The sequence below is a fragment of the Cucurbita moschata genome, unplaced genomic scaffold, assembly GCF_002738365.1.
Source record: "Cucurbita moschata cultivar Rifu unplaced genomic scaffold, Cmos_1.0 Cmo_Scf00011, whole genome shotgun sequence".
NCBI lineage: Eukaryota > Viridiplantae > Streptophyta > Magnoliopsida > Cucurbitales > Cucurbitaceae > Cucurbita > Cucurbita moschata.
Window position 1 is genome coordinate 4,658,423 of NW_019268527.1, and position 17,361 is coordinate 4,675,783.

Genomic DNA, 17,361 nt, shown 5'->3' on the forward strand with positions numbered 1-17,361 from the left:
TCTTCTAGATCTTGATCTTTCAATCTAGGAAGATATGTTTGGCTGATAATGGAGTTCAAAATTTTGAGTAAATTCAAGTTGAATACTTGCTGCCTTTCATTTGTAAAAGTATGTCAAATCTATGTTGGAATACTTTACGTAATTATTTATATCTTATACGAGCATACCACAACATGATATAAAACGTTCTGTAACTGCTCAACCCCACCGCTAGTAGATATTGACTGTTTTGACTTGTTATGCATCGCTGTTAGTCTCGTGGTTTTAAAATGCGTCTTTTAGGGAGAGATTTCCATACCCGTTTTGTTATCTTCTCCAACTGACGTGGGATCTCACAATTGACCCTCCCTTGGAGGCCCAATGTCACGGTCGTACTTTTTTAACTGTTTAGTGTTGGGATCTTGACATGCTCACGACTAACCTTAAGGGGAACTCAAGCTTCAACTACGTTTTTTGCCCGGTTTTGTGGGTTTTTTAGATATTAGGCGAGGTTTGTCTTCGTCAATTGAACATTGGTTGTGCGGAATCCAAGCTTGTTTGACCACACACATTGCCTACGAGTGCATGTTCAATTGTTTGCGACACAACTGACTTGCCTCTACACTGGGCCAAGTCATTTGGCTCAACCTTGCCTCTACACAAGGACAAAGTCTCTCAATGCAACATCACATCTCATCTTGTTATCTTGGTTCCCAATTGACAAGGCCATATGTCTGGACGCCATCCCAAATTTTTTGAGGTGTCATCAGCCATCACAACTCACTCGATCATGCCATCGAGAATGGCCCAAGTGTCGCTAATCTCATCGAAACATCCCAAACATCCATCCATCTGGGTTCTATCGAGGCATTGGCCCTCCCGTGTCCATGTCATGTCATTTACAGATACCGTACTGGATAGCGGTTGTATAATTCAACCTCCGACACTCGGGCTGGGGTGCAGTACCGGCACACTCGTACCACCCAGTATTGCTTACTCGTCCCCCTTATGCTTCAACTTCTCTTCAATGCCCACTTTGTGTGGTCTGTTAAATGATGCACCATCCTCCTTGGTCGCATCATGACACTCGTCTAGGCCCTCGCGTGGCCAAATGAACACCACTTGTGGATCGCCTCTTCTCTTGTCGCAACATGAGGGTCATAATCTATTTTCTTCATAGTTAGGTTGTGATGTTCTCCCCCACTTAAACTAGTTACCGTCCTCGTTGACTTACTTGGAGGCACAACCACTCCTTGGACGATGACACCCAGCGTCCTTGCTGTCACACCGCTAACAAATATGTCCACTTTGGCCCATTACGTATTGCTATCAGTCTCACAGTTTTAAGACACATCTTTTAGGGAGAGGTTTCCACACTCGTTTCATTCCCCCTCCAACCATGTGGGATCTCACACATTCAACCTCGATTAACATATCAAAGATTTGAATCTTCCACTCTACAAGCAACAACAACCAATGTAAGGATGATTAAATAATTTAAAATTATTAGAGATGCTCCAAAAAAAGTCGGGGAACACCCGTAAACGGCTTATGACAGGCAATGTCCTTTGGTAACAAAGTTGTGCAGACAAGCCTTAACCAACGCCCCTCTTCCCTTCTCTTCCTCAGGCCACGAATCCAATGGCGTGGACAATGCATCGCTGATCATCCTCATCCTCACAATTAGACTCTTCATCAACCCCTTATCTCTTTCATTTACATACAGTTCCAACATTGAGCTTAATTATTTTCGTGTACCATATCAAATCCTGTATCCAAACTTAATTACATAACATGGGTGTGTGCAGTGCTCTGAAGCTGACATTAGGAGGCCCGCTTACTCTTAATAGCCATAGAACACCATATATGTGCTTACATGCGCAACCAAGTTGAAATTTTTAGCCCCAGTTTGGAGACAGATCGAGCAGGGACGGTATGGCCATGGCCGCATGCTGCTTTCCTTCTTATTTCAAGCTTATAATAAGCAGTATTAGGACTGTGGTCAAGTTGTCCTGTTCGACCCCAACAAATAGTGGATTACTAATTCTATAAACACTTCGAGTTTCTTTTCATGGATCCCATATCTCTTTGTCCATCAACATATCATCCCTCTTCTTCTAACACCTGCTGCCTTGCTAACATCAGTATAGATTTAGCATAGCAGGTAGCAGCCCACAAGCCTTCTTCTTAAGTTTAGACCATAATGTCGTCCAGAAGCTCGCGTTCTAGGCGCTCATCTGTGCCTTCTAGCAACATTTCTGATGAACAAATTGCTGATTTGATCTCCAAGTTACAGCAACTCATCCCTGAGATTCGCAATGCGCGTTCCTCCTCCAGGGTATCTCTGTTTTTCTACACTCTGTTCCTGTTTATTTCAGAAATGGGTTACACCCACAATCTCATTCTTCTTAATTTGTGGGGTTTTATAGGTATCAGCTTCAAAGGTTCTTCAAGAGACCTGCAACTACATAAGAAGCTTACAAAGGGAGGTGGGCGACTTAAGCGACCGATTATCAGAGCTGTTGCTATCAACTGACCCTGAAAGTGCTCAGGCTGCCATTATTAGAAGCTTACTCATGTAATAAAGAATGCTCTATTATCTCTATCATTCTTCTTCTTCTTCTTCTATAGATTTTGATCTTCATCAGCTCAGATAATATGGAATATGCCTACACAAAATTATATATATATATATATCGTTGTTATAAAGTCGTATAATAAAAGGGCTTGTCTAGAGTTCGTTTTAAATCATATGAATTACCATCACTATGCTCTGAGATCAATTTTGTTTATAAATTTTTCAAAAGGCCGCCGGTTTTGTTCTATCTTATTCATGGTTATTATTGTTATCTTTCCTTTCTTAGTGGTGTTGCTTTATAAAGAAAGTCTGAATGAGCTTTAAAGTCCTCTGTTTTGGTGCCCACAAAACCCCATTTGACTGTGACACCACAGAAGAAGAGGAGAGTTCTGAAAGTTGTTTTCCTTTTCCCTTCAAAACAAAAATTTCGAATTCCTGCACGTGCCAGTTTGTGTAGCATTTAAGACCATACCCTTTTCAAATCTCCTCTGATTTCCTAAACAGTTCATATTCTCTGGTGTTTCTTTCTGAGGAATTATTGGGAGTGACAGTTCTGAACGACCCTTTTTCTAGCCACCATTAATCATGGGGTTTTGTTAAAAAGTATGAAGAACATGAGGATTTAGGATAATATAATGTGGAAAACTCAAGCTAAACGTAGTTAACAATGTATAAACGAGGTTGCTTTATGCTTGAAAAAGAGAAAAGAACAGAGGATACCCAAGTCAAAGCGTCAGAGTGGAAGAAGCTCTCGTGAGTTGTGAAAGTTAGCAGGAGGTAGCAGAAGATCCCCACTGACAAACAGAAGAAACATCGAAGCCCCAAAGTCTTGTCGACCGACTGCTGTCTTTTCTGCATAACCTTTCATAAAATTTTAATGGTTGGTTCCATAAATGGAATCCAAAGAAGAGGAATGCGGACTTACTTCATATGTTTGTTTCTGAGTGAATCGCTTTTGAATGTGATCCATTCAAAAGAGGAGCCTCTTACCCATTAAGTAATTTGGTCTAAAGTTCTACGACCCAGATGTTTGCAGGCTTAAATTATGAATCAAAGAAGGCCCATTGTTCAATCTGAAGCCCAGCTCAGCCCACTGAGCTCTAAAGTTCTTCAGTTCCATTGACGCCTCTTTTTCTTCAGAAACTTCATTTTCTGCTAGTCAATTCCATTGTCTCCTCTGCAAGTTACATTTCAACGGGACAAGAGACGAATCAATTTACTGTTGCAGCGAAAACATGAATCCTGGTGGGTATACGGTTGAAGTGACGGGCTTGTCTCCTAAAGCAACGGAGAAGGATATCCTCGATTTCTTCGCTTTCTCTGGCGCAATCGAGCTCGTTGAGATTGTGAGGTATTCATTTCTTCCAATTGGGAGTTTGATTTCATGTCCTTGACTCTGTAATCCCATGATCCATATATTTAAAAGACATCAATAGATCTTTCTAAATGTGATCAAGTTTGAAGAGGCTGTTTAGTAATTCATACCTTGAAATTATGGCCTTCTTGTTTGATTTTGTTTTAGTTTTTTGTTCTTTCAAAAGCGCTTGGTGTTAGGATTTGTGGTTTCATGAAAACAGGTCTGGTGAAGATGCCTGCACTGCATATGTGTCATTCAAAGATGCTTACTCTCAAGAGACTGCTTGCCTGCTGAGTGTGAGTATTCAATTTATAAATCCTGAATTAATCAATGTGTTTCATGTGGCAGTTTTGATTGCAAAAGGAAAAAGAGAGGCATTTTTTGTTCTTCTCAATTGGAAAAACTGTAGGCACAATTGGCTGTGGCGTGTTGTAAGACTACTGCTAGCAGATATTGTCTGCTTTGGCTCGATACGTATTGCCGTCAGCCTCGTGGTTTTAAAACGCGTCTATTAGAGCTAGACACCGTCTCTATACCCGAGCTTATAAGAATGCGGAAACCTCTCCCTAGTAGATGCGTTTTAAAATCGTGAGGCGAGGCTGACGGCGATACGCAACGGGTCAAAATGGACAATATCTGCTAACGGTGGTCTTAGGCTGTAACGAATAGTATCAGAGACAAACACTAGACGGTGTACCTGCGAGAATGCTGGCCTCCAAGGGAGGTGGATTATGAGATCCCACATCGGTTGGAGAGGAGAACAAAACATTCCTTATAAGAATGTGAAAACCTCTCCCTAGTAGACACGTTTTAAAACTGTGAAATTGACGGCAATACGTAACGAGCCAAAGTGGATAATATCTACTAGCTGTGGACTTGGGCAGTTACTAAGCAGTGAAGGGTCCTTTGGTTTCCTCAAGTAATGCCCCTTCGTTAAATCGACAACAATGATTAGAATCGAAATAACATAGAAAATGGCTTTCAAATAATATAAATTGCTTCATCATCATTGAACTGTAAAAGTGTGGTTTTGGCTTCATCAAATTTGAAGCAGCCTTAATAGGAATTTGCTACTGCGCTTGAATGTTCGACATGGATGTAACTATGCGTTCTATTGAAAAGAAAAACGGACCCGTTTATTATTGTATAGAGATGGCATTTAAATGTGTTAGGCACATGCAACATTGTTGTTGTTGTTGAATCTGTGATTAGAGATAACAACTTTGTTAGCATTTAGAATTCATCATTTGTAATACTTATTGTTGAATCTGCAGAACGCATTTATCTCACCATCTTCTCTTTCGCTGCAAATTTGCATTGTTTTTAGGAATGAACTTGATGGAATTTTTACTATTTCAAATGAATTTCCTCTTGGCATCAAATGATTATAAGGAATTTCTATATGGATACTTTCAGTTTGTGCACTTCACCTGTTCGAGTTTGATCATTCTGTTTATGTTCTGTCTATTATTTGGTTTTCAATCAACAATCATTTCTGGTGATTTGGTTAATGATCATGTTGTAGAGTCCAATATCTGTTCATTGCAGGGTGCAACAATTGTAGATCAACGAGTGTGCATAACACGGTGGGGACATTTTGATGAAGAATTTGATTTCTGGAGCAGGCCTTCCGGTTACCATGAAGAAGATGGTACTCCTCCTGTAAGTATCGAAAATCGACAAATGATATTCATTAGTTTTTTCCAACTCTTGAAATTTGCATATGTTTAGTTCCTATGGTCGAACTTGATTAATTGACGAGTTCTTTATCGTATAGTCGGCTCAAAGAAGTCAGTTTGTTTCCACCGCTGGAACCGCAGTGTCCATGGCCCAGGACGTAGTCAAAACCATGCTGGCCATGGGTTACGTGCTGGGCAAAGATACATTTACGAAAGCCAAAGCATTTGATGAATCTCATCAGGTCTCAGCAACCGCAGCAGCTAAGGTAGCTGATTTGAGTAACAGAATTGGCCTTACTGACATGATTGGTGCAGGGTATGAAGCGGCTAAAACCATGGATGAGAAGTACCACGTATTGCAGACAACCAAATCAGCTATATCAGCCACTGGAAGAACAGCTGCTGCTGCTGCTGATACGGTGGTCAGGAGTAGCTACTTCTCCAGGGGAGCTCTTTTCATGTCCGATGCCCTGAATCGAGCTGCCAAAGCTGCAGCTGACTTGGGTAGTCGTGGTCTCGAACATTAAGACGTTAGAGAGTCCTTCTGCTCATCCATTGTAAATAAAGCACTGATATTTTTATCAGAACGTACATATCTGAAAGCTGTATGTATAAATTTTACATTTCATAGAGTTCAATCACACCAGTCATTTGAACCTCTAAAATTTGCTATATTTTAGCCTCTGAATAGTCGGTAAAATACGAGTCGAATCGTCTCCCAGATTGTACTTTTTACTATCCTGCTTACAGATTGTCTTCTCCTTAATCTGTTTGTTCGTTGAAGTTACTCTCGAATTCGATAGACTTATTTGGTTCGTTTAGACTGTTGTACTGTCTATAGGGATGCCATATGGATGGATGCATGATTTGGGCGCAACAAGAATGAAGTCCCGCAAGCAATATCATGTTTTTGCCGCCTAGGATGGTTCCTTCCAGCTGCAATTGTCTGAGACTTGCAGCTCACTCCAGCAGGCAATAGCTTCCTACAAGTTACAGGTCGGTCTGGTCTTTAATTCTTTTGCTGTCGACTGCGGTCTCATCGACTAGACATCGAACATGCATTTTTATTATATGATTCTTGGCATTTAGGCAACAAGAGGCATAAACTCGAATGTTAATGAATTGATTAACTCTCAGCCATAACATTTATATCCATGCATTGCACAATATTCCCACACACTGTGGCTGTATTGTCATGGTCGGAGTTGATACATTAGGAAGTGATCATGGCCCCTTCTTTATTAAACAGCATCTTCCCCCTGTATGAATCAACCATTTTCTTGTACGTTGAAAAACATCACATCCCATAAAATAGAAACTGTTTTACTCGGATTGAAACAGCCAAGCTAACACTGTTGGTAGGCTAAGCACGATCCGGGAAATATTCAACCTGATTTAGTCGATTCGAAACGTTCTTAAGTGAAAATTATGGAGTTGGAAAAGGAAATAAACAACAAAAAAAGGAAAGTAGAAGAAGGAGCTTGTATATTCTGAGTTTTGCAGAAAATGATGGTAGAAGGAGCAATTATGTTGGGGCAATTGCAGTGTACAAAGTTTTGTTTTTGGGGGTATCTGAAATAATTGTCCTTTGGAAAACTGTTTGGACCTTTTTGTTGCTGTGATGGGTTAAGAGACAGACCCCCTTTGGCTGGTGGGTCAGTCATAGTGTGCCATTGTTGGTGTGGGTCTTAGCAAATAACAGTGACTTGAAGAAACTGAGTGAGCCCCTAGGAGGGAAGTCATTGTTCCTCCAAAGGAGACTCCTGCCTCCTTTCCTACACTCCTTTAACCAACACACCTGCTTTCTCTTCCTTTTACTCACTTTGCCAGCCTTTATGTTTATCTTTCACTCAACTCATCCAGGGAGAAGCTTTAGATCTATAGATTACGTATCGCCGTCAATCTCACTGTAACGGCCCAAGCCCACCGCTAGCAGATATTGTCTTCTTTGAGCTTTCTCTTTTGGGTTTCCTCTCAAAGTTTTAAAATGCGTTTGCTAGTGAGAGATTTCCACACCCTTATAAAGAATGCTTCGTTCTCATCCCCAACCGATGTGGGATCTCACACTCACAGTTTTAAAACGCGTCTACTAGGGAGAGGTTTCCACACCCTTATAAGAAATGCTTCGTTCTCCTCTTCAATCGATGTGAGATCTCACATAGTGTCTATGTTTGTCGCCCTCCTCAAGATGAACGAATCCGGAGGCCTCGGCCCTTTGATTTCATCTTCCTTTATGTTAGTGAAGGGAAGGAGATGACGTCTTTTCATCACTATGGAGAAAACAAAAAATGAGGTTCACATCAACCTTATTTTAATATATCAAAAGACACACACACACACACACATATCTATGTGTGTACCAATCTTATCCTTTCCTTCCTTGCATCCTACGTTTTGTTTTGTAAAGCATTCCAAATCCTTCGTCAAAGTAAAGGGCCCAACAGCATGAATGGCCATCTCTTCTTCACTGATTGGCAGAAAGCAGCCATCTGCTTTAAGTGATGGGTTTTTTTTCCCCCCTTCTTCTAAGACCCTGTCCTTCCAGATTGGAGAACACAGGAAAAGTGAAAAGTGAAGTCTGTAAAACCATCAAAATTTCTCACCATATCCACAGATTTTGGTCTAAAACTGGTTAGAATAAGAAGTTCTTTTCGAGTACAGACAAAGGAAACTAAGATATAAACGTTTCTCATAAACGTATGAATCCAAACAAGAATTCAAGTCACATCCATCAGATGTTAATCTTGAAAGAACTTTATTAACAAGTTGGATGAACCATGATTGAGCAATGAATTAAGAATGATTAAGCAATGAAGAAGGAGGGTAGAATAAGCCACGAGCTTATGTAGGTGGACAAGGAATGAAAATCCCTTCAAAAAATAGATATCTTATAGTGTGTTGTAGTAAACAAACACCTCTTTTTCTACTAACAAACACTATAATTATGATATCCAAAAAGAAGGCAGACCATTGGAAAGGCCTTTTCAACCTCATAAAACTTCTCTTATCTAATTAAAGCACTCCTTTAAAAGAATACAAAGCCTTGTTTGACAAAAGAGACCCAAAACTGTAAGAGTTTGAATTTCATCCAAATAAGGAAGCAATGGTTAAAGAAGCTTTCTTTTCCTTCACTTTTTCAGAAGACTTTTGGAATCCTAAACAAACTCACTGTTCATAAATGTTGAAACCAACCAGGATATTGTCCCTACCAAACCAACGGCTCAGATTGCAAATACCATCTTAAATTTTTTATTAAAGAAACAGTAAACTAAGGCAGTTGTTGGGGAATCCCCATCGCTGCATTTCTTTCCTGACTGAAAGGGGAAATGAATATAGATTTATAGGAAGCAAAGCCTTCAGAGAGGTTAATTAAATAAATAAAAACATGAAAGAGAAAAATTTAGTGACGTTAGAGAGATGAAGCACATGGGATCAATCAGTGTCAGCTGAATTCACCAGAAGCATGAACACATGTGGAAGAGAAGATTCAGATTATTAATTAAAATTTGTTTTGAAAAACTGAGGAACAGGGCAGGGGGAAGAACATGGATCCACCCCATTCCAATGGGGCAGTGCAAAGCTTCCAACTCATAAGACATGTGATGATGCAGCTGAGAATCCTTTCTTTTTCAAACTCACTATTTTCCCTTCTAAAGGGGAGTTTTATGGAGTCTCATCATCACCAGATCCCTGTTTTCCATGTTCTCTAGGCTTCATTTTGATGGATCTCTTTCATATTTGCATCAGTTTTTACTGTCTAGATTTATCCATAAACCCACTGTTGGAGAAACAAGAATCTTATATACAATTCCCATAATCAACGTGCATCGTGTTCATCATGTGTGGCTGCTGATTAATCTATTCTTTAATATTGAGCTATTTATGGGACCAAATGATGGCTTGGAATTTGCTTTGATGGGTCCTGTTTGGTCTGTGTTTCTTTGTGTCCATCTACATTATGGAATCAATTCAAGTTAGAAGAAAGAAGAAATACTGATACCCAAACAAGCTTTTGGGACTGAATACTCTCTGCTTAGTTAACTATTCATTTTTGCAGTTAGCATAACCCTTTAGCCTCATCCCTTACTCTAACTAACTTCCTCTTTTCATTCATCCATCCATCCCCACAATGCCCCACGACCTCACCGTTAGTAGATATTGTTTGCTTTAGCCCGTTACGGATCGCCGTCAGTCTCACGGTTTTAAAATGCATTTACTAGGAAGAGGTTTCCACACCTTTATAAACAATGTTTCGTTTCCCTTTCCAACCAATGTGGGGTCTCACAATCCACCCTCCTTGGAGGCATAGCGTCCTTGCTGACACATCACCGAGTGTTTGGTTCTTATACCATTTGTAACAATCCAAGCTCACCGTTAGTAGATATTGTCTGCTTTAGCCCGTTACATATCGCCGTCAATCTTACAGTTTTAAAACGCGTCTACTAAGGAAAGGTTATAAGAAACCTCAAACCTATTCGATCTTCATCATCTCTTTATTAAATGGATGACAAACAAATCATAGTTAATTTGTTTTGAGTCATTGTCAACCTAAGCTCTCCCTAGTGCACTTGTAGGTTCGAAATCTCCCACCCCACGTAGTCGTTAGAAATTCATAATCATGTAACTATTCAAACCCACAAGTGAAATGGTAAATTGTGTCTAGATTAGAATCGACATTTAGAATTTAGAATTTGAATTCGACACATTATTTAGTATCCTTTACACCTTTGCAATATAGACAATTTTCTTGTCTTCATTTACACGTTTTTAAGGAAAAGTCACCCAACATAACATCGTTGTAAGTCAAACTCATTTAACTTCAAAATTCTTACAAATCCTATCAGTACAGACACTTCACAGTTAGATACTCCACTGTTCAAATGCATTACAGAGGTAGGGTGGAAGGAAATAGTATGAACAAATGAGAGTTGGGGAATTTGCATGGAAGTAAAGAAGAAGAAGAAGAAGATAAAGTGGAATTATATAAGTGAAAGAGAAAAGGACAGATATTGGACATCATGAAGACGTAATAGCATCTCCATGGCTCATCCTCTCCTCTTAGTTTCTAAAACAAAGCTTGAAAGAAAGAGAGAGAGAAAGAGAAAGTGAAAGTGATGATAAAATGAATGATGGGAAATAGGTTCGTCCTGGTGCACGATAGCTGTTGGTGGGTTAGGTAGCAACCCCTGCCCACCCCTCCCTCCGGACCCATCCCCCTAGATTCCTGCCCCCACCGCTCCACCTAAGACTTCCACCCAACTCACTCACTCCCTCCCTCCCTCCTTTTTCTTTTCTTTCTTTCCTTCTTCAAACAAAATCAAAAGTAAATAACTTTTTCATTCTTCTTCTTTCCCTTTTCAAATATGTCACCTATACCAAGTTTTCTCCTTTTCTTTCAAATCTCCCACTTGAATTTTGTTCTCAAGGCTGAGGAGGTGAGAATTGAAGAAAAGGGACGTTTTTGGATTGAGTTGAATACAAAATGGCTATGTTCATAACCATTTAAGCTTCGATTTGTGCTTGTTTTCTCTTCCTTTCTAACCGTAACGAACTCTCAATCCCCCCTCATTTAAAGGCTTTTAGCAACTAATTAGGAATCAGAAAACTTGAAAAGCACTTTACCCCTTCTTCTTATTTATATGATTGTTAAAAAAAATGTGTTTTTCTTTTTCATACAACTGTCATGCATTGTTAGATAAAGATCTGTGGCAAACGCCATTGGTTCTCTCCAGAAAGATATGAAAAAAGTAACCTTTTAATAACACCTAATCATCAAGATTTGACTGACTCACAAAGTCTTTGATATAAACTCATACCTCTTAATTATTGCTTCTAGCTTACTCTCCTTCTAATTAATCATCACCCTGGTTTTGTTAGAACTGAAAATTACACTTCTGTGAACGTGTTTAGTGTTAATTACAGAGCTTACTGATACTAAATATCTGAACTTGATGAAAAATGTTTCCATTACTGCTGCTGTTTCGGTTGATGTTTAAGTTATTATTATCTTTCTTTCTCACTATCCGTACAGGATCTAAGTTTGTAATTAAAGCCACCCCGATTTAAACTTATCCACAGTATTGTATTCCTGCCCTTACAAAGCAAAAATGAAAGAGAATCCTGCAGCTCAATACGAGCTAAGAACTGAGATCACACGTTCTCTTTCTCTCTCTTTCTTTCTCTCTCTACGTATCTATAGAGAGAAGAAGTAAGGCAGCCATTGGTAGGAGCTGAGATGGTATATAAACCAATATTTCACATATAAATGCCTCTGATCTCTCTTCTCTCCATTAATTGAAGCAACCCAAGTGAGCAACTAAAAAAAAAACAGAAACCCAATTCATTCAATCCCACTTCCATTAACAAGACAAGATTCCGGCCGCAGGCGGCGGCGATCGCAGCTCCGGCAGTCATCATGACGAGCAATGGGATGGCTTTTTTTCCAGCAAATTTCATGCTCCAAACTTCCCATGAAGATCATGATCATCACCACTCTTCTCCTCCATCTCTCAACCCAATTCTACCTTCTTGCACACCCCAAGAATTTCATGGTATATTACTCGATGATCTCTCTCTCAGAAAATCTTTTTTAGTTCTTCACAAAATGAAAAAAAGGTCTCATCTTTGAAATGGGTTTTCTTTTTTGTTGTTGTTGCAGGTGTTGCATCATTTCTAGGAAAACGATCCATGTCATTTTCAGGAGCAGAAATGGTGGAAGAAGGAAATAACGGTGAGGATGAATTCTCTGATGATGGATCACAGGCAGGTGAGAAGAAGAGGAGACTTAACATGGAGCAAGTCAAAACACTTGAGAAAAACTTCGAACTGGGAAATAAGCTTGAGCCTGAGAGAAAAATGCAGCTGGCTAGAGCTCTTGGTCTACAGCCCAGACAGATAGCTATCTGGTTTCAAAACAGGAGGGCTCGGTGGAAGACAAAGCAGCTAGAGAAAGACTACGATGTTCTTAAAAGACAATTTGAAGCTATGAAATCAGATAATGAAGCCCTCAAATCCCACAACCAAAAACTTCAAGCAGAGGTTAGCTTAATCCCAATCACTTCACTTCACTTCACTTCACTTCATTAATTTCTCTCTTGTGTGTTGTTCTTGATCTTCAATCCATTTGCTTGATCAGTTCTTGGGGTGGCTGAAATTTATGTTTGATATTAATAGCCCATGAATAGATTTCTTGTGTTGCCATGCATGTAAGGAATGATTAGTTCTTTAGATTGAAGGCAAAAATATGGTAATGATGAGTCTATAAAGGTGCATATAAATGCAAGAGAGAGAAAGAGAGAAGGAAGTGATTTGGTAATATATGTATTGATTGGTGAATTTGATGAATTTGGGGGACAGATAATGGCACTAAAAAGTAGAGAGCCAACGGAATCAATCAATCTGAACAAAGAAACAGAAGGGTCTTGCAGTAACAGAAGTGAGAACAGCTCTGATAACATCAAATTGGACATCTCAAGAACACCAGCCATTGATAGCCCTCATCAGCATCAGCACCACCCAACAAACAGGCCTCTTTTCCCCACCTCCTTAAGGCCTCCAGCTTTGGCTCAGCTCTTTCAAACCTCCTCAAGATCATCAGACCCACCAAAGCCACTTGATAACAACAATCATCCTCAAATTGCTAAAGAAGAAAGCAGCAGTTTGTCCAACATGTTCTGTGGAATGGATGATCACTCTGGTTTTTGGCCTTGGTTGGAGCAGCAACATTTCAACTGAATCATCATGGAAGTATAATAATGTCATAATATGAATATGTTTAATTTAATTGGATTTTTCTCGAAGAAATATCAAGATTTCTTCCCATCTCCTCCCCCATGAATCTGCAATGTTTTCCTGAGTTTTCTTCTCTTTTCCTTTCAAATCAACTTAAAAGGGTTGTGCTTTTTGGTGTTAGATCATTTGTCATTGTATAAATTAGTGGAATATATATTTTCAAGTGGCGGTTTTTGAGAACCCCTTTTGGAGGAATAATAAAGTTCTTATTTTTCTTGAAGCTTTTGAACATATATATCAGTATGGCTCAAGATGAAGCATGATATCAGCTAATTCCATTAAAAAAAAAAAAGCTGTGAGAGACCTTATTTGCAATGATTTTTGGTGATGATTTGTGTGCATGGGCACGGTGAACAACACAAATCTACCATCAAGAGAGAGAGAAAGAGGGAATCAAACACACATCCCGAGAGTGGGAAGAAGACAAAGAGATGAAAGAATGGCAGAAGAAAACAAAGGAAGTTGGAGAAAATGGTCGTTCTCGTGAAGTGGACGTTAAGGGGGGGACGAGTTTTTCTTTATGAACACAAATGAAAGCCAAGAAAATGAATTTAATATTGAAGTGGTATCAAAGTTGTGAAAACTACAGCTCTGTGTGTGTCTGTGGGAGCTCTCATGTGAACCCACTGTCACCCACGCCGCTACCCCTCTCTCATTCACACCTTCTTACCTATAGCTGTAGCTATTGCTTCCAAGTTTTGATCTTCTTTTTTCTCCCTCTGGATATCCGTTCCTTAATGTTTGGCTATGCTTTTGTACTTAGCTTCTCTATGTTCCAAACCAAAACAAAACAAATGAAACTATCTTGTGTGATCAAACGCTTGATGCATCTCTACTCCATTATCTTCAATTTCTTGGAGTATCCAACTTCATATCTTTTGGAAGCTTGCAATCATTTACTCCTCTCTAAACTTTGATTTCTTGTCTTCTCTCTAACGCTTAAAATTCGTAGTGTGAGAGTGTGAGAAATACATTTGTAAGTTACCGTGGTTGGTTACTACCTGTGAATGTAGGTGGATTTTTTCTCTTTGAATGTAAGAGTCCAAGTTCACCGTTGGTGGATATTATCCACTTTGACCCGTTACGTATCGTCGTTGGTTTCACAGTTTTCACACCCTTATAAGGAATGCTTCGTTCCCCTCTCCAATCGATATGGGATTCTCACAATCTAGCCATCCCCCTTGGGGGCCAACGTCTTTGTTGGCATATTACCCCGTGTTTGACTTGATATCATTTGTGATACCCCAAAGCCCATCGATAATAGATATTGTCCGCTTTGGCCTGTTACACATCGCCGCTAGTCTCACGTTTTTAAAATGCGTCTATATGGAGAGATTTCCACACCCTTGTAAGGAATGTTTCGTTCTCCTCTCCAAGGGTAAGGAATATTTCGTTCTCCTCTTCAACCGATGTAGAATCTCACAATCCACCCCCTTTGGGGGCCAGCGTCTTCGCTGGCACACTGCCCAGTGTCTGGCTTCGATACCATTTGTAATAGCTCAAACTCACTGCTAGCAGATATTGTCTGTTTTGGCTTGTTATGTATTGCCACCAACCTCACGATTATAAAACGTGTCTATTAGGAGGAGAAGTTTCCACACCCTTATAAGGAATGCTTCGTTCTCATTTCCAACCGATAAGAGATTTCACAATCCACCTCTCTTGGGGGCCAGCGTCGTCACTGGCACACCTCCAATGTTACGACCCAGATCCACCGCTAGTAGATATTGTCTTTTTTGGGGTTTTCCTTTCGGGCTTCTCCTCGAGATTTTAAAACGCGTCTACTAGGAGAAGGTTTCCACACTCTTATAGATGGTGGTTCGTTCTCCTCTCCAACCAATATGGGACATCACATCCAGTGTTTGGTTCTGATACTATATGTAACAATCGAAACTCACCGCTAATAGATATTATCTGCTTTGATTCACTCTGAAGAAGAAAAGAAAATTATTGGAGATGATGAGGTGGGGTTACAGGAGAGATGAGGGAAGATGTTTGGATGTAATTATTAGCAATTGATAAAAGAGTTGAATGAAATTAAAAAGTGACATATTGAATTTAAATAACCCGACAACCTCTGCATTCCCTTCTGGTCTGGGCATCCATGCTCTCTGCTGTATGAATATTCCAGTGTTCCACGCACCAGATTAGCTTCATACACCCTTCTTCTAGTTTGAGGCCCAATAACATCCTCTCAAGCTCCATGGACTTCAACCTAAATGACACCATTCAAATTGGGCCTATCATGTCACTTCCCCCTCTTACCCGTCTATTTCTAGAGATGTTTATTTATCTCGTAAGTCTCGTGGGAACTCACTCAACTTACCTCGTTACAGCTGTGACAGAGATATCATATTCGAAGTCAAATCAAATCTACTCATAAATAATGCAACCAAATTAAGTAGGGATATTTCAATTATGATCTAAAGAATCATCACATTAGTTTATACGGTAACATAAAAATAAGGTCTATGTTCTAGAGCTTTATTGGATCATAAATACGAAACTCTAACATTTTGAACCCATAATATATGCATACTCCAAAGTTGAGGATCATCGGTAGTCGATTCAATAAGCTTCAAACTTTTGAACTTTCTAAACGTGAAACTAGCCAAAGGGAATGGAGAAAGAAAAACTATGGGAAGAATTGAGAGACCAAATGCTATGATATCAGAGTATCGGGCATAGGTTATGTAGACATTTAGTGTATAGAGAGTCTAGTATCTCTGTGGGTCAAGCTACCGACACGCCCCACTGCGACTAGGTAAGTTCACTAATCTTTGAGGAAAATTTGACTTGAATGATTTTTGGATTTTTGTTGAGAGTTCTAAATAATGCAATTGTGCTTCTTTTGTTCGGACACAACGAAAATGTGGTATTAATTCTTATTCCCCGTTGGGATAATGACACCTAAGAGAAGAGGAGTTTATCTCGAACCTGGTCCGAGAAGGGGCAGGAGGAGGGTCGACGAAGGCTCAATGATTCCAAACCCCAAGGTGGAGTAGCACCCACCTATGGAGGAGGCTAGAGAGTTGACCTCAGATGAGGATTGGGCGCCACCACAAGTGCCAGCACCTAAGAGAGGCCGGAGAACGGCCATGTCCTCCCATCGAAATTGTAGACAACCAAGGTAGCTCGCCGGACTTGAGTAGTGTGAATAGTGTCACCGAAACCTCCACTTCCCTCTCTGCTCCATACCATACCATCGAGACTATACTCTGATACCGAGCTCATTGAGCTAGGCTGAGCTGGACAAGGTAGTGCGATTCGCACCCCAACCTAGTGATGCTAGCTAAGGGGTCTCCTGAACAGGACCTCTAAGACGTAAAAATCCATCTCTGAGCGGGGGAACATGGGACCACGTAGGATAATCTATTAGATGACCGGCACACAGGGGATCGCAACCCCCAAATTTTAGTGGTAGTATGGTCCCGTGGAAGGGTTGTCAGCTAACCTCCACGAATGATGTTTAAAGAGCAATATCGATTCAAATGCAGTCATATTGTCCCCTCAGTTATAATTTTGAGGTTGCATCTCATCTCAGGATATAAGAGGGCAAGCTATCTAAATTGTAGAAAAGAACGAGTTGGAACCTAGTCCGCACTCCCTCGAAACTAGAGAAAAGATCGTGGATACTTACTAAGATAAAAATGCGAAAAAAATCCACAAATAAGTTGCTTATTGAGTATTCATATACTCTCTTTTTTAGGTAAATGATGTCACTGATCGGTGGGAGAGCATTCATGAATCTTGAAGCCACATAGGAGTGTCCTAAACTAACATGAAACTAGCCGTGGTAAAGGGAAAGAAAAACCATGAGGGAGCAACTGAGAGAGCCATGCAGTCTGAGCCCAAGTATTGGGTTGTGTCGGTCTGCAAGGTAACTGAAGAGATGGAAACCGTAGGCCCAGAAATGGGCAGCTTGGTGGTGGTAGGCTCATTAAGACATCATTGACATGACATGGGCCTTCATAGTT

At 40.1% G+C, this 17,361-nt stretch overlaps 3 protein-coding genes across 3 annotated transcripts; all 3 read left to right on the forward strand.

Annotated features, from left to right (window-relative positions):
- The first annotated feature begins 1,529 nt into the window (after positions 1-1,529).
- LOC111450010 (transcription factor PRE6-like) lies at positions 1,530-2,603 on the forward strand. Its single transcript, XM_023090138.1, has 2 exons — positions 1,530-2,317; positions 2,409-2,603. Exons 1-2 carry the CDS (start codon positions 2,183-2,185, stop codon positions 2,559-2,561), a joined length of 288 nt encoding a protein of 95 aa, XP_022945906.1. The 5' UTR covers positions 1,530-2,182; the 3' UTR covers positions 2,562-2,603.
- A 1,083-nt stretch (positions 2,604-3,686) lies between these two features.
- LOC111450009 (binding partner of ACD11 1-like) lies at positions 3,687-6,328 on the forward strand. Its single transcript, XM_023090137.1, has 4 exons — positions 3,687-3,908; positions 4,135-4,210; positions 5,463-5,576; positions 5,692-6,328. Exons 1-4 carry the CDS (start codon positions 3,793-3,795, stop codon positions 6,118-6,120), a joined length of 735 nt encoding a protein of 244 aa, XP_022945905.1. The 5' UTR covers positions 3,687-3,792; the 3' UTR covers positions 6,121-6,328.
- Positions 6,329-11,679: 5,351 nt separating this feature from the next.
- Positions 11,680-13,579, forward strand: LOC111449953 (homeobox-leucine zipper protein ATHB-13-like). The gene is made up of 3 exons (XM_023090056.1): positions 11,680-12,144; positions 12,252-12,631; positions 12,950-13,579. The coding sequence occupies exons 1-3, from the start codon at positions 12,009-12,011 to the stop codon at positions 13,325-13,327; spliced, it is 894 nt and encodes a 297-aa protein (XP_022945824.1). The 5' UTR covers positions 11,680-12,008; the 3' UTR covers positions 13,328-13,579.
- Positions 13,580-17,361: the final 3,782 nt, after the last annotated feature.